This window comes from Saccoglossus kowalevskii, chromosome 15 (assembly GCF_978046115.1).
Source record: "Saccoglossus kowalevskii chromosome 15, keSacKowa6.1, whole genome shotgun sequence".
Taxonomy (NCBI): Eukaryota; Metazoa; Hemichordata; class Enteropneusta; family Harrimaniidae; genus Saccoglossus; species Saccoglossus kowalevskii.
In genome coordinates this window covers 26,191,165-26,217,059 of record NC_140655.1, presented here as the reverse complement: position 1 = coordinate 26,217,059, position 25,895 = coordinate 26,191,165, and the positions used below count along the sequence as shown (strand labels likewise).

The 25,895-nt window shown below is 34.0% G+C and overlaps 1 protein-coding gene across 2 annotated transcripts in view; it reads right to left on the bottom strand.

The window, feature by feature from the left end:
- LOC100368787 (high affinity cGMP-specific 3',5'-cyclic phosphodiesterase 9A-like) overlaps window positions 1–25,895 on the bottom strand; it is a 128,610-nt gene that overhangs the window by 14,125 nt on the left and 88,590 nt on the right. Inside the window, exons 2-4 of one of the 2 annotated variants that reach the window (XM_085490633.1) lie at window positions 24,727–24,876; window positions 15,105–15,155; window positions 2,122–2,170 (exon numbers count right to left, since the gene is read on the bottom strand). In XM_085490633.1, the coding sequence (XP_085346759.1) occupies window positions 2,122–2,170; window positions 15,105–15,155; window positions 24,727–24,876 (250 nt within the window). The remainder of the gene's footprint in view (window positions 1–2,121; window positions 2,171–15,104; window positions 15,156–24,726; window positions 24,877–25,895) is intronic. The other variant, XM_085490634.1, reaches the window with a different exon arrangement.

The window sequence follows — 25,895 nt, the reverse complement described above, 5'->3', positions numbered from 1 at the left end:
AACACTTCTATTTACGTAAGCAAATACAATATTAATAAAGCAAATATAGTAGCCTGGACGTACTAAATTAGATTGCAAAGCAATTTAGAAATTGATCATTCAGACAAACATGAACAAACTCGACCAATCTTATTTTACCTACTAAACGTTACTTATAGGATTATATTATACAAAAAAACGAGACAATTTTTTTTTCTTATTTTCCTAACACAGCGAGTAAGATTATCTTTGACTGTACAAAACACTATCCATGCTTAGCCTAATTCTCATTATACTTAACTGGGATAGACGTTTAATAAAAATTTACGGCTCTATTAAAACAAGTATCACTTTAAATGGTGGTGGTTGTTGTCAACTAGCGTGTATTTTGCATAAACGAACAATGTATTTTACAATCATTGCATGCGTCACATGGGACCCATATTGAATATGTTGCAATGCAACGACCACCACCAATTGTCAAGGTCAACTTTTTGTCATCTTTCGCAAAATAAAGAAGCATCTACATTTTCCAAATTGATTCAAATTTAACAGATGAAAATGTGTAAAATATTGCACACACATTTTGATCTGAAAAATTACTTTCTAAATAGCATGTTATTTTAGCTAATTTAGCTAATCTGTAATTTTGCTAATTCAAAATGTGGCTAATTTAACAGAAAGTATATTCTCACAGGGGGATAGTCGACACTTTAGCTAAATTAAGATTCAGTTAATTTTTGCCAAGAGTCAAATCCGCTAAAATTGCATGAACTTACATGTTCTACAGATATTGTATTTAATAATCTGAGTGCCATCATTTTCCTATCCAGATTTTGGTGCAAAATTTCGATTGTTTTTATGTACCATTTTTTTCAAAATTTTGGAGAAAAAAAATCACAATTTTCTATAGGGTATAATTCTTTATCAAAATTTTAGTAAAAATGTGGAAAAAATTATGTTTATGTTTTATTTTGTTAAAGATAACAAATGCAGACACAAAGAACACATAAGGTTAGTAAAAAAAATGCTGATTAAGTTTGAACATAAAGTATTATTGAAAATAACAACATAGTCAATACTGTTAAAAACTCATTAGCTTTCTGTAGAAACTGTCTTTGTTATTGAAATTTAATAAGATTTATTCAGCCATCAGGGAAATTAGCCTACAGACTTTAATGAATTTGTACATGATATCTCATTACTTGTTAAATTGTCAAGACATCAATGGATGATGTCTATTCAAATTTATCTTTTTAAATTAACGTGGTATTACTAAATCGTGATAAAATAACAATGTCATCAATGTCCTGGTTTAAGGTTAGTTTCAATGTTAATGTATTCAGTAATGGTCTATAGGCTTCAAGCAAAATACTTGGATATAATTCTGGAGTGCATACAAGGAAAAATATAACCAACCACGCGTGCAAGTTTTAGACAGGTACAAACATTTATTTGACAGACATCACAAAATTTCTACAAACCTGTTCAATTTTGATTGAAAATTACCCGTAAATTACAAAATAACCATAAACAATCAACAAAAAGTCAACTGTAAGACTATGGTTACAGACTAGGGACTGCTATCTTTCATTTTGAATAAATTATTCAGACAGACACTTTCAATTTTCTGACTATAAACCTGCAACTGTGGTCCATAAAAACACATGTTAAGCCAGACTTGGTCTATACCAGGATAGCAATTGCCTTAATGAATATGGTTTTTTTTTGGGCAAAATGCACTGTATATGCGTCATCATCACATATGCCAATTTTCCACAGTAGATGGACAACAAAAATTAACCGCAGCTGGTCAGTGTGTACATCAGTTCCAAAGACGCTGCTCATGACTGTCTTTCAAGTTGAAAAAATGAAAGAAATGTGATCCAAAAAAAAAAAACATTTTTACAACATCCCAACAGAAGCGCATCTTTTTTTTTATACCCTATATATATATAACTACAAATAAATAATGTTGACAAATCAAAATGAATATTACTGTGAACTGCAATTTACAACGTAGCAAAAAATGTTGACAGGGAAAAATGGGACATCATGCAGGAGGGGAAAAAAGAGCTCTTAAAGCAGGGATAGTAATTTTTCAAGAAAAATTATAGTGAAAGATATAAAACAAAGACTGACCTTGATTCCATTGCACCTAAATCAAAGCCCAACTGAGCTGCTGAGGAATCTGAAACGATAAGTAAATCTATTTTAATTTATAAAAATAACTGGTAGAGAGCCATCTCGTTTAAAAGGCGATAGTCGTCGCGTCACGCATGCGCGAGATATATGGGTCTCATATACACAAAGATGGCGACTTTGACTGCGCAGATCAACAATACAAACTGAGATGCCAAGCTTTAATAAGGTATTTTTTTTAGGTGTTTGGAAGGTATAAAAGTCGCCGGCAGTAATTAGTGCAAATCGCGCCCAGGTCAAACGTCATACTTGTGATTTCCATTAGAAGAGCGCATTGGATAGCAAGAAAATCTATGTTTATCAACACAAATGTCACACATGCGCAGCGCGACAACCACCGCCCTTCAAGATAAAAAAATTCTCAACTTTGAGTGACATTATTTCTGTCCTATGACACCTAAAAGTCACACATCCTGGTACTTTTGGGGGTTGGAGAATGATGGTGGTGATGTATACTATCATCCAACAAATGGTAGAAGCCAATGTGATCGTGTAATGCACAAGTATATCAGTTAACCCAAGACTTGAAGGGATGGTGAAATCACATAGTCGCAATATTGGAAATATCAGATTAACCATTTTCATATGAAATTCATGGAAATATATCATTATAAAGTTATATTTTATATAATTTTTCTGAGAAAACCTACAAGGCAAGCCCTACACTTGGGTAACCGCACTGATTGTGTAAATATCAATGGATCTTGGTCAAAAATTGTAAATAGGTCTAAATATAAATTAAAGAAAAATAGACAGACTCTTTCAAGGAGATTGGATAAAAAATTATCCCTTTTTTCAACCCAAAACATCCATTTTTGAGATACATATAAAAAAATAAATACATTCATGATGTTACCCTCTTCTGAAAAATCAAAGAAAATTAAATTATTACAAACAATTATTACAGAAATATATTCATTAGTAGATCAGATTTGTGCATGAGTGAAAGAATAAACCCTTTTTTATAGATTCCACTATAAATAAAAAAACAAAACAAGTATGCAATTATTCCAAAGTCTACTAATACTGCAATATTTCTCCATGTTTCTAGGAATGTACAAGACTGCAGTGTCATGATTGGAGGAGGGGGAGGGGGGGCTACGGGATTTCATTAATCACTTCTGTATTGACTAATGTATGTAACTCCATTTCACGCAGAGCACGCAAGGGTACACACAGACAAGAGCATGTCACTTGCATTGACAAAGAGTAATAAGATTTAGGAGTGTGCTTTTATTGGAAAATCACCCCAGGCATTTTATGCAGAAATCTTTGTTAAAACTCACATATTCCGAGCACCAGAACACTAATCATAACATAAATCAATATAATAGAACTACGTGATACTAGAATTATATAGACTAAACGAATTGCCAGCCAAGAGGTAACTATGACAACTAGCAGATTCAAAAATGAGTTCTAAATTGAATCAAGAGATATATATGAAATATGACTGGTATAGCAAATACCACTAGTATAGCTGATAATGTTAAATCTGTATTAGAAACCGCACCCATTCTTTTTGAACAAAATTTCACCATTTCTGATATGTGTAGATGCTGTAATAGAAGTCAGATTCCATCTGTTGCACTATACCATTTCAACAGAAGTCGTGGTTTCTAATACAGATTGTACAGTACAACTAATATAGCTAATACCTGGTATAGTTAATATCACTAGTATAGCTAGTACTGCTGGTATAGATAATAACACTAGTACAAGGATGTGCGATCTTCGGGGGTCAAAAGTATCAAGATGGTTGGAGTCATGGATAAATGGTATTTAAATTAAAGCAGAAAAGCAAATCAGTAACAGCATATACCATGTACACATTCAGGATAGACTCGGGGAAAAACGTATCTTCATCACAAGTTGGCAGAATCCATTTCAATTCCCTCAAATTGTCCTAGATAAGTGATTATGAATAATTCATGTGTTTTTTTTTCTCAATTTTATGAGTTGTGATGATTGCACTCGGTAAGATTGAGTAGTACGCTGACAGTGCGTCCCTCTGGACATGCATGTAGCATCTTTAAGCTCTCTGCCACGAGCCAGGATCACTGTCTGTTTCCAATGTACATGTAATGATATATGTAACTATATAATCTAGATACGTATAATATAATTCCCCGTACTGCGTATACGAAGGTGTGCACGTTTGTAATATTGTCATTCAGTTAAGCAAATTGCATTATGGGAAAGGCCTGACAGGCATGTATCGAACAAAAGCAGAAAGCGACAAACGATAAAAATGTAGAAGACGAAGAGTTGAACTCGAAACGTCTGTCCTTTTTAACTCGTGCAGTATTTTACCATTTTCCTGCTGGTCGGTCTTATTTTGTTCATATATACAAATTTAGCTTGTCCATCAATCAAAGGACACAGAATGAAAGACATTCTCTGAGGGCCACATACTTATTATCATTCCCACATTTTCATAATTCCATTCCAGCAAAAATAGGGAGCATTTTGCAATGTACAACACAACAAATTTGAAAGTCATGTGATCACATTGAAATGAACAGACATGTTCAATTTGATCTATTTCAACCTTGCCGACTCAAAAGTCTGAATTTTATACAACTTCCTAGCTCTGTTTTTACTTAATTATACATGAGAAACAGGGTATTTATTGATGTGAAAACACACAAAATACTGTAAAATTTTCACTGGATTTAAATTTCGCTTATTTACTATTTCGTGCATATTCAGTGGGTTTTAAATTCACGGTTTTATTATTTAGACAAGTCATTGTCAATGACACGTCCCCGTTCCGTTCATATTTGAGTGACATATACATTCAAAGCAGATCATGACCGAAATGCACCTGCATATGTACAACACATTGTGCTAAATCTGAACAAAATCCATCCATGCATGACTGAGATCCGGTTCTGGAATTGTGAAAATACGTGATTTTGATGCATTTTCGGCCTTAAAATGGCCATCATTCCGCTATTGTTAAGCAGATCATGAAACAAATGCACATATCTATTTGTGACATGATGTACCATGTGTGTGTGAAGTTTGAACTTGATCAATCCAGACATGTCTTGGATACGGATCCAGAACTGAATTCTTTAACAAAATGGCCGCCAGTCGGCCATTTCGAACTTGATCCGAAAAAAAAAAAGACGTGCATCAAGGTCCTATTATGTTTAATGTATGTACCAAATTTGAACAAAATCCATCCATGCATAACTGAGATACGGGTCCGGAATGGTGAAAATGTGCGATTTCAATGCATTTTCGGCCTTAAAGCGGCCCCCATTTGGCTATCGTTAATGAGATCATGAAACAAATGCACATACATATTTGTGACATGATGTACCTTGTGTGTGTGAAGTTTGAACTTGATCAATCCAGACATGTCTCGGATACGGATCCAGAACTGAATTCTTTAAAACAAAATGGCCGCCAGTCGGCTATTTCGAACTTGATCCGAAAAAAAAAATGACGTGCATCAAGGTCCTATTATGTTTAATGTATGTACCAAATTTGAACAAAATCCATCCATGCATAACTGAGATACGGGTCCGGAATGGTGAAAATGTGCGATTTCAATGCATTTTTGGCCTTAAAGCGGCCCCCATTTGGCTATCGTTAATGAGATCATGAAACAAATGCACATACATATTTGTGACATGATGTACCTTGTGTGTGTGAAGTTTGAACTCGATCAATCCAAGCATGTCTCAGATACGGATCCAGAACTGAATTCTTTAAAACAAAATGGCCGCCAGTCGGCCATTTCGAACCCGATCCAAAAAAAAAAAAATGACGTGCATCAAGGTCCTATTATGTTTAATGTATGTACCAAATTTGAACAAAATCCGTCCATGAATAACTGAGATCCGGGTCCGGAATGGTGAAAATGTGCGATTTTGATGCATTTTTGGCCTTAAAATGGCCGCTATTCGGCTATCGTTAATCGGATCATGAAAAAAATGCATGTGCATATGTCCCATATAATGTGTGATGTATGAGTGAAGTTTGAACTTAATCGGTCCATGCATGTTCGAGATACAGGTGATCACGGACGGACGCACGGACGGACGGACGGACGCACACAGGGCAAAACATAAGTAATAATAATGTGTTCTATGCTAAATTTTACATATTCACTGAGTTTTAATTTAGCGCATTTTCCAGTCAGCGAAATAAGCAAAATTAAAACCCAGTGAATAATTAATCCTTTTACAGTACAGTAATCTGTTAGGTACATATACTCGCACTAAATGGTAGAATGTTCAAATACGCGCCACATAAATGTTACCTGGGCATTTTGAGTGCTGACAACAAAAATGTCTGAAGGACAATGAATTGTAACATAAGATTACACAGTAGAGTATTGAGTGGCTTGAAATCAACGCATCCAATTATTCTGTGCAGCGCGGGCAACAAAAAAAAGTACAGACAGAGATTCTTCAAATATCAAGCCCCGTATATATATATTTTTTAAACAACAATCGCAAAAGTACTATTATATAATAATGATGTGATCTGCTATACATTTGTATAAAGATTCATGCTTAAAATAAACATGTATGTTTTCGTATACCCCAGTAATGGGTGGACAATGCAATACAGACTCATGACTTATAATGCACAAAAAAACAAAAGTTTTTCCTGGTTTCTGTTCAAATACAGAAAAATTAAAGAAAACAAAACAAAAGGTGTACTACCGTACAAATTTGTTGAAATCAAAAAACCAGAAAAAAATATTTTTTCTTTTTCTTTATTACCTATCAATCCAATTATATGCTTTCATCAAAAGCTGCAGGAATTTTTTAATGATAAACAAATATAAATGATGTTACCGAGCAAAGTCTTTTTACCATCATAAAAATTGTCCAAAATCACAATTTTTTTTTTTATAGAAGTTTTGGGCAATTTTTTTTATGTGTGAAAAGCAGTTTGGTAACCATACTTTATTTTTGTTTTGTCAACAGTACTAGGATATAAAAGAAAAACACTGTAAAAGTTAGAGAAATCTAGGTATAAAGCAATATAGTGGAAAGCAACACAGTACTGATCTGATTTGTTATTCATAAATTCATCTGATTCGGGCATGAAATACAACAATAAGCAACAAACAACACAACAGCTTCGAATGACACCACTAAAGAATTAATATGATTTATTAAGTTGGATTCAAACAAACAACCCAGATGTTAACAGACTGTCTTGAACGTTTGTCACAAGAATTATTATTTGTGGGTTTTACTTCACATGTCACAGAGATAAGAGCAACACTGAGATTTTCAAAACATTGTATTTTTAAGTGCCATTCCAGTCTGCTACACAATTTCAAATCGTCTGACGTTTTACTTTTTATGTGCCGTTTAATATTCTTTTCTGTAGTTATGTCACAGAAGAAGTGCTATTTTTAGATAATGCAGCGACACTTGTGTGACTATTTTTTAAGAATGGAATTTCGGAATGCGGATGCCAGATATTGATTGGAACCAGATGTGTCGAAATTCCATGGACATAATCCGTTGACAAACAAAGCGGGATTTGAAACATTTATGGAAACATTTATGATTTGGTTTAGCGTGCAGTCGGAACATAGCAAATGTTCCATAACAACAAGAAACTGTTTCAAGTATCCCCACAATACCACAGCTGTGATACTACAACTGAAGGTAATTAATTTTCCATTTCTATATCAATAAAATTTTGATTTATGTGAGGTACTTAATAATAATATGAACAAAATTATTATAATTATATTGAAAAGTTGTTCAAATATTCATTGCCATAACCTATAAAATAATATCTACAAAATAAACATATTAAGTTATTGAAATATAGTAAATCGTTTTTTTTCTTTTCACAAAATAAACAAATAATAATTTTTTTCATATTTTCTAATTTTGGACTAGGTACATTAAATACCACATTTAGAAGATAATCATAAAAATTGACATAAACAATACTGGTACATGGGTATCTAAGATATATAGTACATGAAGTATGGCAAAAAAAAAGGAAATGGCTGCCAGTCAGCCATCTGAATATGAAACAAACTGACACGACATGCATTCTAACATGTATCATGTGCATGCCAAAATAAATGAAAATGATACACAAGTCTCACAGATATAATTCAGTTTTGAAGGTATAGAAATATGACTCTGAACAGACAGACAGACAGACAGACAGACAGACAGACAGACAGACAGACAGACAGACAGACAGACATAATCCACCCCGATTTAGAAGATAAATTGATTGCTGAACGGCACTGGCACAGGTGAGTTATTGACAAGAATGGATCCCGACTGAGTGAACCACGCTAAGTGCCAATTACAGTTAAGATATACATGTAGTCTAGTTTAATGCAATGTTTTGATTAGTTATTCTATTTGACACGCATCAAAACAAAAATCATGCAGTCGCTTGAAGCTTAAAAAAAAAAATTGTTATTAACACACAAAAAAATGCAGACTGCATAGATAAGTTTTGTTTGTTTGTTTGTTTTTGAACACAGCGCCACGACAATGGCTTAGTCGTCAATAGAAACTAGCAACTATGACATTTCCTGATGTTCATTCATGCAACCATCCAGGGAGGATTCTTTCAAATAGTCAAATAAAACTAGTTCCTACATTACTACAAAATGTATTTAATTTATTACTACATCCTTCTGTATGCAACCAAATACACTATGACCTTGTTATAACAAACATCTTTATATGGAATTTCCGGATATAATAAACATTGCATGTCTCCTGCTCATAACAAACCCAAGGACTTCAATCCCTACCCAATCCATCACACCCTTCTCTGTCCTACCTCCAGCCAAGGACTTCCATCCCTACCCACCCATGCAACCTAACACCTTTCTCTCTCTCACCTCAAGCCAAAGTCTTCTCTCCTCAGTGAACTCATCACACTCTTCTCGGTCTTACCTCCAGCCAAGGACTTCCATCCTCATCATACTCTTTTCTCTTTTTACCTCCAGGCAAGAACTTCCATCCCTACCCAACCCACCACACCCTCTCTCTCTCTATTACATGTACCTCTAGCCAAGATCTTCAGTCCCTTCCCAACCAATAACATTTCTCTCTTACCTTTTGCCCAGGTCTTTCATTCCTAACCAACTCATCACATTCTTCTCTTTTACCTGAGGCCCAGATCTTCCATCCCAAGCCAATTAATCGCACTTTCTTTCTCTTATCTCTAGCCAAAGTCTTTTGTCCCCACCAAACTTTTCATGTCCTTATTTACACCAACCTTGATTCTCCATCCCTACCCAACCCATCACAGCCTTCTCTCTTACCTCTAGCTAACTCATCAGATCCTACCCTACCTAACCCATCCTTATCTTTTATCTCTTGATCCTCCATTCCTACCTAACCCATATCACACCTTTCTCTCATACCTCTAGCTAACCCATCAGATCCTACATTACCTAACCCATCCTTAACTTTTATCTCTTGATTCTCCATCCCTACCCAACCTATTACACCATTCTCTCTTACCTCTAGCCAAGATCTTCCATCCCTACCCAACCTATTACACTCTTCTCTCTTACCTCTAGCTAACCCATCAGATCCTACCCTACCAAACCCATCCCCAACTTTTATCTCTTGATCCTCCATCCTTACCTAACCCATCACACCCTTCTCTCTTACCTCTAGCTAACCCATCAGATCCTACCCTACCAAACCCATCCTCAACTTTTATCTCTTGATCCTCCATCCTTACCTAACCCATCACACCCTTCTCTCTTACCTCTAGCTAACCCATCAGCTCCTACCCTACCTAACCCATCCTTATCTTTTATCTCTTGATCCTCCATCCCTACCTAACCCATCACACCCTTCTCGTTTACCTCTAGCTAACCCATCAGCTCCTACCCTACCTAACCCATCCTTATCTTTTATCTCTTGATCCTCCATCCCTACCTAACCCATCACACCCTTCTCTCTTACCTCTAGCTAACCCATCAGCTCCTACCCTACCTAACCCATCCTCATTTTTATCTCTTGATCCCCATCCCTACCTAATCCATCACACCCTTCTCTCTTACCTCTAGCTAACCCATCAGCTCCTACCCTACCTAACCCATCCTCATTTTTATCTCTTGATCCCCATCCCTACCTAATCCATCACACCCTTCTCTCTTACCTCTAGCTAACCCATCAGATCCTACCCTACCAAACCCATCCTCAACTTTTATCTCTTGATCCTCCATCCTTACCTAACCCATCACACCCTTCTCTCTTACCTCTAGCTAACCCATCAGCTCCTACCCTACCTAACCCATCCTTATCTTTTATCTCTTGATCCTCCATCCCTACCTAACCCATCACACCCTTCTCTCTTACCTCTAGCTAACCCATCAGCTCCTACCCTACCTAACCCATCCTTATTTTTTATCTCTTGATCCTCCATCTCTACCTAACCCATCACACCCTTCTCTCTTACCTCTAGCTAACCCATCAGCTCCTACCCTACCTAACCCATCCTCATTTTTATCTCTTGATCCCCATCCCTACCTAACCCATCACACCCTTCTCTCTTACCTCTAGCTAACCCATCAGCTCCTACCCTACCTAACCCATCCTTATCTTTTATCTCTTGATCCTCCATCTCTACCTAACCCATCACACCCTTCTCTCTTACCTCTAGCTAACCCATCAGCTCCTACCCTACCTAACCCATCCTCATTTTTATCTCTTGATCCCCATCCCTACCTAATCCATCACAGCCTTCTCTTACCTCTAGCTAACCTTTCAGCTCCTACCCTACAAAACCGATCTTTATTTGTTATCTCTTGATCCTCCATCCCTACCTAACCCATCACATCCTTCTCTCTTACCTCCAGCTAATCCATTAGATCCAACCCTACCAAACCATCCTGAACTTTTATCTCTTGATCTTCCATTCCTACCCAACCTATTACACCATTCTCTCTTACCTCTAACCATAATCTTCCATCCCTACCCAACCCACCAACCCTTCTTTTATACCTCTATCCAGGGTCTAGCCATCCCTATCAAAACCATCACACCCTTCTCTCTCCTACCTTCCATCCTTACCCAAACCATGTCACACCCTACTCTATTATCTCTAGCCTACCTAACCCCTTACCTTTCTGTCTTTTACTTGTAGCCAAGGACTTCATCCCTACCCAACCTACCTCCTCTTTCATCCTAAGTACACCCAACCCATCACACTGATTATTTCTTGTGCAGATCTTCCATCCAATCCCACCACTCTCACTACCCTTACCTCTACCTCGCTCTCGTTCCTAGGCGACCTACTACAGCCTTTTCTCCCATCTTCACCAACCAATCCCAAATAATTAACTCTTTCTATTATTGACAGGTAACTGAATAACACACAAAGATTTCACGGAGGACCTACACATATAATCTGTTGTAAGCCTTCATGCAGTCATTAATTAAAACTAGCCTGGACAGATGACAGACTGTCATTCACCAATCAAACTACAATCTAATATACAAAGCTTCATTCACAGTCACAAATTGAATTTAAATTTTCAATGTCAAATAAAGTTAATGAAATAAATTTGACAAGAAAAAGAAAATTACCTGTCTGTATTTCACATGGATATTTTATTAGCACGAGCAGTGAACTTTTTGTAATTGCTTTGTCACAATAGTTCTTAACTACTCTTCACATCTATCCCATTAAAGCCTAGGGGAAGGGAGTAGGAGTAATGTAACTGTACCATTTATTGTCGCCCTTTTATGGTTTTGCTCATAACTTAGTCACAGCAAAAACAGTAAATCATTGAATTTTCAGAAATTTAATACATACTTTGTCATAATATTCTCTGTCATTATTTTGCGTGTTTTTATGTATTTGTCTACAATTTTTTCAATCAGTTTAAACCAGATGGACAGAATTGTTTTTTGTTCGGCAAATTCTTCCAAATTTTAAAACAAGATTTTTTTCCAGGAGATAAATTTGAACAATGTTTTTTTTTTTCCCTGCTACAAGTTTTATGAAATTTGCAGTATTTGTTTTCCTGCAAATTTAATTTGCATACTTCCATGATATATTAAGTAAATTTTATTGAAACTTTTATCGAAATGAGTTTGACAGTTCGCAATGACAGTCATAACTTCAGTCAACGATTTAGAAAATGTGAACAAGAGTTGTATAAAGTGATCAGATTTTATGTCATATGGGAAATAAAGACATATTTACCAATCGTACATGCATATCGTCATAGCAACATTTTACTTTTTCAACAGCAGAGTTAAAATGATCTAATTTCTAAGAAATAAGGTTATCGTCTCTTTTACAGGGCTTAGATGGGAACCATAAATGTAATTTAGATTGTAAATTAATAATTTTATTTTTTGTCAGATACTGTACCTACTATTAGACATGGCATCATATTTTTCCACAATAGTAAGCTGTTCTCCATTCATATGCGAAAAAAAAATTCAACATTGTTATTTTTTTAAATGTGTAATGATTTTTTTGATAGGGAAGGAGGAAAAAAATTTACTATTAATGAAAATTTCGTGATTATTTTTCTATCCCAATAATGTAAGGAATGGCCAATAAAGCACAGAAATGTTTAACCTTTTCACCACCAGTCCCTCTTTTCATCACAAATTCACAAAATAATTTGGTTTATAGTCTACACTTTCCTTCGAAAATTGACTCAAATTTATTTCCATAAATATTGAAGAATATAAGTAAAAAGTACAGAACAATTTGAGCAAGTCGTCTGGTTTTAAAAAGGTTAAAATGAAAATTAGAAATTAATGAAGTTAGAGTCAGTTGGACCGTTTTCCAAAATTCATGTGTGATTTTTTTTTATTTTAAGATTGTCATAAAATTGTGCTTTTATTTTTATTTCCCCCCAATTTGTTTTTCTTCTAAAATCTGACAATAAAAAGCACACTTTTAACTTGCGAAGTCTGATAGTACAATGATACCCCCTGGAAAATGCTAGGATGTGAGACCTTTAGAGTATGATGCAAGAAGGAAAAACAATCCAAACCAATAATGGGGGAAAACACATCATGAATGAGTCAGTCTGCTTATCAATACCAATGTTATCTATAGGGCATTAAATTTCAATGAAATTTCATTAATTCTGGTTGCGATAATAACAGGTGATTTAGGTACACCTACACGATCCATTGTAATAGCACACGCATTAGTCTGATGAGACTTCATCAAGTTATTAGCGAACATGGATATGTCAAAAGATTTATCTGAATAATATTTTAGTCGACAATAGTTTTTCACATTTTTAATATATCCTTCAAATTACGTTATTTCAAGATTTAGACGATGATAGTCATACTTAGACACAATTTACCTATTACGTGTACATGTGTACGTGACACAGTGTATATGATTTACCTCAGATCGTGACAGAATGTTAATATGAAAGTGACTACGACTTGCTGTTAAGAATTACACTGAAAAGTTCCCATTTACAGTAAAGTGGTTAAACAACAGCAATTAAATATTTGTCAATTATGATTTAGGATCATGGTCAACTTGATTTTATTCTTTATTGAACTGGAATTCTAAGCTTTTAATCACTCTTTCTCTCTCTTCCCTCTTCTCTCCATCCTTCTGCTTCTCCCCATCTCCTTTCCGTCTCCCTCTCCTCCGTACATGCATCTCCCTCCCTTCTCCTTTTCCTTTTCTCTCTCTATTCCTTCTTCCATCCATCTATCCCTCCCCCTCGCTTTCTCTCGGTCCCATGCAACCATCAACATATGTGAATGTGGATTCCAAATCAAAGTAAGAAATAAAATACAGAATGGCATCCATCAGATGATGGGAAAAATGATAACGGAGAGCAATGACAAATTTGATATTGCAATATGTAAATTAAGATATGATATCCCTTGTACGCTACAAATATAATGACGCAGTAATATTGTATTGCTCATTTATGAATATTAAATTAATATTTATCCAGAGTTTGTTAATAATTAAGTGCCACACATGTAAGGATCACTGAAATGTACAACAGAGTCAACTCAGAATGACAACAAGTGACAAGTTGGAGCTGTGCAAAACTTTTTACATTACAAAGTGCAGAAAGGTTTTTCCAGTAATACTATTCACTGAAGCCATGATTGTTTTCAGTGCTCATTCATGAAACAATGTGACCGAATCTGATTATACACAGCGATGTGCATGGCTGTTTTATGTGGAAACTTCCTGGTGGCAATGGATATACTGTAAAATGACTAATTTTCACTGGGTTTAAATTTCACTGATTTACCATTTCAGGCATATTCAGTGGGTTATAAATGCACAGTTTCGTCATTTAGATAATGTGTTCTATGCTAAATTTTACATATTCACTGGGTTTTAATTTAGCGCATTTTCCAGTCAGCGAAATAAGCAAAATTAAAACCCAGTGAATAATTACCCCCTTTACAGTACTGTACAACAGTTATTTATTTTTTTTGAGCTCACAAATTATTTTTAGCTATACTGTATTTTTCACTAATTCAGCAAAAAAAAAGTATATTTTCACAATGAGATTGTTGGCACAAAAAAAATCGCCTGCTGACGATGTTTTTTCCCTCCCTTCATTTCGGCTAACTGGGAAGGTTTCCAGCGCGCCATGCATTAATATTCTGCTAGTTCAACGCAGTGAGACAAATCTGATGAATTAGCATGTAGCTTGTTGAATTCGTTTTACAGTAATCCGAAACAACTATGCATGCAACTTGTTTCTTAGTCATGCAGCACATTTCACAAAATATTTCTAAATTTTTTTTGAAAATGGCAATGTGAATTTTTTTTTTAACGGGATCCAAAAATAACAAAAAATTTCAGTAAAATAAACAAAAATATTTGACGAAAAATATTATGGCATGGAAAGATTTGGTCACATAGTTTCATCCTTTACCAGAGTGCACATTTATTGGCTATAAACTGACTGCTATTACCTTCCTCGTTTCCAATGAGGGTTTCCTTGCTACCTCCTATGGTTCTTGACCCTACAGAAATCGACAGTAAAAATATGGGGAGAGTTAAGAAGCACTCTCCACTGAAACTTAAAAAGCTATGTTGTCCTAAAAAAAAAAATGAGCCTGAAATAGTAAACTCTGATTCAAAAGAGTTGAATCCACATGTAAAACTGAAATATGAATATGAGGTTAACTTTAAGTTGATAATGTTCATTGCTACATGTATCATAAAAAAATGAGATTCAAATTGCATTAGAGTAGTTTCATTAAAATGATCCTGAAATAGTAGACTCTGATTCAAAAGAGTTGACTCCACATGTAAAACTGGAATATGAATATGAGGTTAACTTTAAGTTGATAACTTTCAGAATTCACATTTGAAGGAGATAAAAAAAACACTTTATATTGTGGAAATAAAATTTCAAAATTTATTTTTGAGAACTGTAATGTTTTAAAATCATGTCAAAGGTTGCAGAATAAATCATTCAACAAGACTACTGATATTTGTGTTTTAAGTATGGAAATGTAATATATGAATATGGAAATGAAATGTTTGAATATGGTTATGTGGTTAAATGTTTGAATATGGTAATCGAATGAAATGTTTGAGTATGGTACTGTGTTGAAATGTTTGAATATGGTTATATAATGAAATTCTTGAATTTTTAATATGGTCATGTAATGACATATTTGAATATATCCATGTAATGAAATGTTTGAATATGGTAATGTAATGTAATGAAATGTTTGAATATGGTCATGTAGTGAAATATTTGAATATGGTAATGCGATGAAATGTTTGAATATGAATATGGTAATCAAATGAAATGTTTGAATATGGTAATGTAATGAAATGTTTGAATATGGTAATCGAATGAAATGTTTGAGTATGGTACTGTGTTGAAATGTTTGAATATGGTTATATAATGAAATTCTTGAATTTTTAATATGGTCATGTAATGACATATTTGAATATGGCCATGTAATGAAATGTTTGAATATGGTAATATAATGAAATGTTTGAATATGGTAATGTAATGTAATGAAATGTTTGAATATGGTAATGTGATGAAATATTTGAATATGGTCATGTAGTGAAATATTTGAATATGGTAATGTGATGAAATGTTTGAATATGGTTATGTAATGAAATAATTGAATATGGTATTGTGATGAAATATTTGAATATGGTAATGCGATGAAATGTTTGAATATGGTTATGTAATGAAATAATTGAATATGGTAATGTGATGAAATGTTTGAATATGGTTATGTAATGAAATAATTGAATATGGTAATGCGATGAAATGTTTGAATATGGTTATGTAATGAAATAATTGAATATGGTAATGTGATGAAATATTTGAATATGGTAATGCGATGAAATGTTTGAATATGGTTATGTAATGAAATAATTGAATATGGTAATGTGATGAAATATTTGAATATGGTAATGCGATGAAATGTTTGAATATGGTTATGTAATGAAATAATTGAATATGGTAATGTGATGAAATATTTGAATATGGTAATGCGATGAAATGTTTGAATATGGTTATGTAATGAAATAATTGAATATGGTAATGTGATGAAATATTTGAATATGGTAATGCGATGAAATGTTTGAATATGGTTATGTAATGAAATAATTGAATATGGTAATGTGATGAAATATTTGAATATGGTAATGCGATGAAATGTTTGAATATGGTTATGTAATGAAATAATTGAATATGGTAATGTGATGAAATATTTGAATATGGTAATGTGATGAAATATTTGAACATGGTCATGTAGTGAAATATTTGAATATGGTAATGCGATGAAATGTTTGAATATGGTTATGTAATGAAATATTTGAATATGGTAATGTGATGAAATATTTGAACATGGTCATGTAGTGAAATATTTGAATATGGTAATGTGATGAAATATTTGAATATGGTAATGTGATGAAATATTTGAACATGGTCATGTAGTGAAATATTTGAATATGGTAATGCGATGACATGTTTGAATATGGTTATGTAATGAAATAATTGAATATGGTAATGTGATGAAATATTTGAATATGGTAATGCGATGAAATGTTTGAATATGGTAATGCGATGAAATATTTGAACATGGTCATGTAGTGAAATATTTGAATATGGTAATGTGATGAAATATTTGAATATGGTAATGTGATGAAATATTTGAACATGGTCATGTAGTGAAATATTTGAATATGGTAATGCGATGAAATGTTTGAATATGGTTATGTAATGAAATAATTGAATATGACAATGTGATGAAATATTTGAATATGGTAATGCGATGAAATGTTTGAATATGGTTATGTAATGAAATAATTGAATATGGTAATGTGATGAAATAATTGAATATGGTAATGCGATGAAATGTTTGAATATGGTAATGTGATGAAATATTTGAATATGGTAATGTGATGAAATATTTGAATATGGTTATGTAATGAAATGTTTGAATATGGAAATGTAATGAAATATTTGAATATGGTAATGCGATGAAATATTTGAATATGGTAATGAAATGAAATGTTTGAATATGGTAATGTGATGAAATATTTGAATATGGTAATGCGATGAAATGTTTGAATATGGTTATGTAATGAAATGAAATGTTTGAATATGGTAATGTGATGAAATATTTGAATATGGTAATGTGATGAAATATTTGAATATGGTTATGTAATGAAATGTTTGAATATGGTAATGTAATGAAATATTTGAATATGGTAATGTGATGAAATGTTTGAATTTTTTTGCTGTGGTTGATGTTGTGGGGTTGAAGCCCTAACTCTTGGCCATTTTTTTCAAAAGTTGAAGAAAAACTCCATCACCTTGTCAACAAGTTAACTAAAGTTGCACAGTCTTGTCAAAGTGCAAGGTCTGATTTACAAAGCAGTTTACAAGTACTATCAATTACTCTGTATAAATAAATAAATACAACCATAGCAGTTTACAATCTGCATATTAAAACAAAGTAACAATTTTGTTTCTTGAAGACTGAGCTCTCCAGAAGTCAACGAGCTGACTCAACTTCTGATTTTTGGGGGATTCTATTTTTACTCAGAATCCCTATAAAATCAGTACTGTTAGAGGGCACTGTACAGTACAGTACCCATGCAACAAGATCTGGAGAACCTGGAAGCTGAATCCCAAAGTGTTGTTCCTAAACAAAAACGATTATCTTAAAAAAGGGATGATAAGGTCACACTTTATAATCTGAACATGTACAAACAATTACTGAAACTGTCGAATTTACTAGTAAACGTGGACAATTTTCTAAAAACGAAATTGCCCGATTACTTATAATTCACGATTGGCAAGGAAATTGTGTTATCTAGTAAATATACACTGACATAGAATACCTATGAAGTAGCAGAAGAACAAACATCAAGAATTTGATACCTTCATAGATTTTATCAGGTACATGTGTATTAATGTCAGGAACCCCACAGCAACTGCCAATCGTGACTCAATATTACCTGGCTGGCTTGCAATATTGATTATCGGAGTAAACAACACCCGATTGCAACAGACGAAACGTGTTTCAAGGCTGCGAATTCAATTACGATGAGAATAACAACATGAACGCTATACATCAGCTTGGATCACCAAATTATGCCTTGGAAACTCTCTAAATTGAATGGACATGATTCCTATTACAATCACATTGCCGACAAGGTTCACACTACTAATGAACAACTGAATTCTAATATAAATCACAGAGATCCTGAGGCAAGTTTTGTGCCACTTCCTGCCTCAAACTTCACTTCTCATTAGAGCCCACATGAGATGGTATGCTACATATCAGACAAGCAATAGACAGACTAGCCACACCTAATGTTTAAGGTCTTAATCTGGTGTATCAGAGGTTATATGTACACTTTGCTTGTTCCAACTTGCGTTCCATTGTTTAAAGCTTAGCCAAAGAATGTTTGACATACTGATTGCTTTTATACTTTGTGTCGTTTTTGAAAATACTACTATGGGTCAACCCCCCACAATCGCAAATCACTAGTCTGTTTTGCTGCATTGCTAGTTAGTCTTGTCGCATTGCTAGTCTGTCTTGCAACATTGCTAGTCTGTCTTGCCACATTGCTAGTCTGTCTTGCCACATTGCTAGTCTGTCTTGCCACATTGCTAGTCTGTCTTGCCACATTGCTAGTTTGTCTTGCCACATTGCTAGTTTGTCTTGTCACATTGCTAGTCTGTCTTGCCACATTGCTAGTCTGTCTTGCCACATTGCTAGTCTGTCTTGCCACATTGCTAGTTTGTCTTGCCACATTGCTAGTCTGTCTTGCCACATTGCTAGTCTGTCTTGCCGCATTGCTAGTCTGTCTTGCCGCATTACTAGTCTGTCTTGCCAAAGTATTACTAAACCGAAGCTAGAAACTATCAAATGATGCATTTCTACTAATTTGCATAGATTATATTTATGCAAATTGGTATGCTAATGACAGCTACATGTACACAACATATGAAAATATAGTCTGCAATTCTGAAGCCAAATCTGCAGGTGCACTTAATTTTTTTCCATTTTGAACATTTTCATGAATTTTTCTGTAATTCCACAAACTGATCAAACATATGGAAATGTAAGTCTACAATTCTGAATCTAAATTTCGTTTTCATTTTGAAGACTTTTATCAATTGTCCTTTAAATTTCTGAGTTACAAAATTTTGAAATAATGGGGTTAATTTCTCATTGGTTTGATTGAACAAAAAAGGAAAAAAATTAAGCATCATGCACAAAATTTGAGCTCAGCGTTCAAAATTTTACACAAGCATGTACATTGTATATATCGCTGACAATGTTCAATTTGTCATGTTTATTTCACAGAGAAGCTAAACAATTCCCTGACATTTCGTACAATCCTCCAAAAATCAACGCCAATTGTTATTAACCGACATTGAATGAAGGCATGTTGTTATCGTTATCGTGACTAGTACTTTGGCATTATGCCATCTAATTTTCATTTGAAATTCAACAAATAAACTTTGTAATTAACGTTTCGAAGCAAATATAAATTACCAATTCACAATTTAACTAAAGACAATTGCAGTTGTCAAGTCCAATCACCTATTTTATGTTCCACTGATTACATTTCTTAGAGACGTGTATCATTGTTCAAAATTTGCACAGCGAAAAACATAAATATCACTTCCATGAATAAGTGTGATGCATGTGTTTTGGGATGTTAGCATGACGTCAAATGTAGAACAATTTCATATGACATACAGATACTTTTGTATAGAGAGCTTCATAATATCTAAAACAACAAATCTACAGTCAATAACTGACAGTGATGAGATATTACTAGCATTGTAGGTATTTGTGTGGTGTATAGATTCTAGGGAATTGTATGCAGAACTTATTTAAATTAATATAAACAACAAATCTATAGTCAATAGCTGAAATTCATGATATTACTAGCATCATAACTAGGCATTAGTGTGGTGTATGGATTCTAGGCAACTGTATGAAGGGCTTCACTAATATAAACAACAAATCGACAGTCAATAGCTGAAAGTGATATTACTAGCACCATAGCTAGGCATTAGTGTGATGTATGGATTCTAGGCAATTGTATGAAGGGCTTCATTAAATAAACAACAAATCTACAGTCAATAGCTGAAAGTGATATTACTAGCATCATAGCTAGGCATTAGTGTGGTGTATGGATTCTAGGCAATTGTATGAAGGGCTTCATTAATATAAACAACAAATCTACAGTCAATAGCTGAAAGTGATATTACTAGCATCATATCTAGGCATTAGTGTGGTGTATAGATTCTAGGCTATTGTATGAAGGGCTTCATTAAATAAACAACAAATCTACAGTCAATAGCTGAAAGTGATATTACTAGCATCATAGCTAGGCATCAGAGTGGTGTATGGATTCTAGGCAATTGTATGAAGGGCTTCATTAATATAAACAACAAATCTATAGTCAATAGCTGAAAGTGATATTACTAGCATCATAGCTAGGCATTATTGTGGTGTATGGATTCTAGGCAATTGTATGAAGGGCTTCATTAATATAAACAACAAATCTATAGTCAATAGCTGAAAGTGATATTACTAGCATCATAGCTAGGCATTATTGTGGTGTATGGATTCTAGGCAATTGTATGAAGGGCTTCATTAATATAAACAACAAATCTACAGTCAATAGCTGAAAGTGATATTACTAGCATCATAGCTAGGCATCAGAGTGGTGTATGGATTCTAGGCAATTGTATGAAGGGCTTCATTAATATAAACAACAAATCTATAGTCAATAGCTGAAAGTGATATTACTAGCATCATAGCTAGGCATTAGTGTGGTGTATGGATTCTAGGCAATTGTATGAAGGGCTTCATTAATATAAACAACAAATCGACAGTCAATAGCTGAAAGTGATATTACTAGCATCATAGCTAGGCATTAGTGTGGTGTATGGATTCTAGGCAATTGTATGAAGGGCTTCATTAATATAAACAACAAATCTACAGTCAATAGCTGAAAGTAATATTACTAGCATCATATCTAGGCATTAGTGTGGTGTATGGATTCTAGGCAATTGTATAAAGGACTTCATTAATATAAACAACAAATCTACAGTCAATAGCTGAAAGTGATATTACTAGCATCATGGCTAGGCATTAGTGTGGTGTATGGATTCTAGGCAATTGTATAAAGGACTTCATTAATATAAACAACAAATCTACAGTCAATAGCTGAAAGTGATGAGATAATACTAGCACTGTAGCTAGGTTTCAGTGAAGTGACATAAAGTGAATAAACACTGCATAGATTCTAGACTAAATTGAGTTGTGCTTTTAATAGAAAAAATATGATACAATGTACTTAAATTGCATAAAATGTTTTGTAGATTAACAGCTGTGATGTTGTCATATCTAACTATTATCTGTTGCTAATTTGCATAATAATAAAATGACTACCGGTGTTACACGAACGTGGTAAGCGGCTCCTCATGACACATCACCATATCGAATTCCATACACACAGGCTGCATGTACTTATAGAAAAGTTGTTTTTGATGTTTTTGAAGGTTGCACTAATTCCCCATACATACTTGACCCAAATCACCATGCACTTGAATGACAGTAACCACGCGTTCCAATGACGCTTGTCAAGCACTTGTACGCTAGCATTGAGGAAACAGTGGAACCCAGACATGGGAAGCAGAAGCGCTGCATACTTGCAAGTGACTAATGATGCCTCCACTTGATTGTCGAATGTACTATCACCGCAATATTTCACTCCATATACAAGTCCATACAACCTCCTAAGTTGCTCACTACCCTGGGAAACTCGTACGTACCCTCGTCATCAAATCAAGGTTGAAGCCTGACAATTAAGTGTCCGCTACAATAAGACACCGACTGTGAAATGATGCTCAGCATCTGATAAATTACCGGTTTCTACCTGAACTAACGATCCGTCTTCCTGCCGTAGTGAGATACTTGCACGAGGGACTTAATAGATTGCAGAAGTTATGTTGTCATTAGACATTAGATATATTTATTCAACAGCCAGCTTGTCAGTTTTGGTACAATGATTAGACTTCATCATTTAACCGTTATAACGTTTATAATTTTCGACAGTTAGCTAAACTAAAATGAACCTAGAGCAAACCTGGAAGATGAATTTATCTGTAGATGAGAAATTGACAACCATTTACTTTTCAAAAAATATCTGGGACTCAAAGTTTCTAAAAATCTTAACGTAAATTGTACAAGCTACACCAATGAAGAGACTACAATAGAACACAAAAACCTTTGATGAGGAATCTTAGTGAAAATTAAACTCCCCTTATACCACCCCATCAGGGGAGATCTCGTTTCAACAGTTGAAACAAATAATAAACAAAGAAAAAAAACTGACCGACAGCATACATAGATTTCCAATTAATTAATGCTGTAACCATGGCATACAAATTCACAAAATAGTCCAGTGTATAGTCTGCACTTCTCTTAAGAAGACAAAGATAGCCAACAAATTTTGAGTAAAAACTGAAAATTAACTCAAATTTTGTCTGTTGGCTCCAAAATTTGGGTTCATTTCCAGAAATATTGAAGGATATAAGAAGAAAGTGCAAAAAAATGTGGTGAAAAGTCAAGAGATTTGGCGATGCTATTTACATTTTGTGTATGTGTAATATAAAGTGCTAGACATCGTCCTGATTGATAATTCGCAGTTTACAACAGAACGGATATTTCATAATAGACACCATAGCTCACTGTTTTACGTAAATGTCTGACAGATCGTGAAAATGTATTTCGCACGAATTGAAGTTATATATATTTTACAAGGGATATACAGGCATTGAGCTTCGATGATAATTGTTTTTAAAAATCAAATACGAAAAAGAGACTCCAGAGCTATCACATACTATGAAATACTTTATTTTAGCTGGAATTAATTTTCGCTCAAAAGACTTTTTTGGGCGTTTTGCATGGAATTTAGTTTTCACTGATTTTTGATGAGATGAATGTGAAATATAGGAAAAAAAGTATATTCACTGGATTTTATTTTCACGGAATCATCCCTTCAGCGAAAACAGCAAAGATAAATTCCAAGCGAATATAAAGTATTCTACAGTAGTTGTCATAGTAACATATAATTTGAAACCGTTCAAATAACACATTACCAACAGCACTTGGGGATGGGACGCTTGAGAAACAACAACTATAACCCTAATCAAAAGATCGTCATGGAAACAAGCCATTTAGGATAGTGGCTTTTAAACATGAAAGGCGAACTTGATAGTAATTATAATACCACTACACAAAGAAATTGCCCGAAGAAATCATTTTTGCTCTCTCATGCTTGAAAAGAAATCACATCAAACAGCCTGATTTGTATAACTACTATCCATATGCTTTAAAATGTTATTTAAGGGGAATTGAAAAAAAAAAAAAATTACAACTGCAATTTTGCTACTAATCAATTTACTACACATGGCGCTATTACATTGCTATTTACTGAGATAGTGATAGGCACTTTAGACGTACACTGAATCCTGTGCCATCAGCAAACCGACTCACCATGTGTAATATTTCACTGTATTTGCTCTATTAGAAGCGCAAATGAAAAAAATGTATTCAATGTATGTTGGATCAATAAAATACGACTTATTTTGACCATAGACGTCTGTCTTTGCATATATATATAACCACATAGCACTAAAAGTGCCACTATAAAAAAAAGCCACATTTCGTATTAATACATTGTCACTGTCATTTTTTTTTTTCGGTATTCAAATTATGCCTGAAAACCAACAGGCACTGGCCATTGTGACTAATTGTACATTATTTTTTAAAACAAAAAATTACAGAGTTGACTGATTATAAGAAATTTATTACAGATGCTCAGGTAATAGTCATGTACTTCATGCGTAAGGAGAACAATTTTATTATATGACTACTTTGCATATTAGATGTTATGGCAACCAATTCCTAATAAGGCCACTTAGCAGAACAGAAAAAAAAACAATTGCAAAAGTGTTTGATAGAACTTTCCAAGAAGAAGTATGATACTCTTAATTTGAAAGTCAATACAGCTTACCGGTGCAGTGTGCTGCAACAACTTCTAGCTTATAGCGAGATTCTGGCGTATTTTCTTCGAGTTTTGGCGATATGTTCACAATATTGCCCCTTGTGTTGTATAGTTTAAGGATGTCATTTGGCCCAGCTTCAGCAGCGGAACGAAAGCAATCTGAAAAAAACACAACAAAGAACTGGTGAGAATGGATCACATTGGAAATGTTCGCAATTTCACGAAAGCCACAGTGACTCCCTAGGACCCCAGTGAAAAGCCACAGTGACTGCCTAGGACCCCAGTGAAAAGCCACAGTGACTCCCTAGTATTCCAGTAAAGGTCACTGTGACTCCCTAGGACCCCAGTGAAATGTTCACCCCCTTTAAAATTGCTGACTTTGCTTACTGTTAAATTTAAGTTTTGCATGCTGGATAAAAAATTCTGTAGATATGAACAAAGAGACACTGTTCAAGATAGACTCGACAAAAGATGAGTGCTTTATATAAACTGTAGCAATAATTTTTTTTAAGCTGCTAAAAGCATGGTACTTTTTACAGATAATCAAGTAAAATCAAAAAATTTACCTAACAAAACTAAAATATGCGTAAATGTAATTGGGCTTGGTCTTTTGTTGTAATAAATTAATAACAAATTATGATTATTGAAAAAAAAAAACCCAAGATTAGAAGAACAAATAAATAACAGTTCACATATACATGTATGCAGTTGTCATGACAACGTCTCTTCAAAACAAGAAACTCGTTACTTTTATAGAATTCTGTCCGTGCAAACAAAGGCAGGACTTGAAATGTTGAAGAAAAATCTACAATAATAATCTATTTGAAATCACACGCAACACAGACTGAAATTTGTAATTTCACAGTGTACTGCTTGTTTTGTAATTCGACTAGGTGCATGCAATTGTTTTACTTGTAGTCTATCTTTGTGAAGTAGATGTATAATGATTTCTGCTGATAAGGGAAGTGAATCTCACTTCACTTCCACACTAGTTGCGTTGTAAAGGTTATATTCAATCGTGAAATTCTTTTGATAATGAAGAAAGATTTTCTCAATTGATTCAATTCAAACGCAAATACAAATAACTCCATTATGAGAACATTCTGATTAAAAGAAACATGTATGTTCATGAAAGGACAAGATATGATAGAAACTTTTAACTGTTTAAGTGGTTTCAA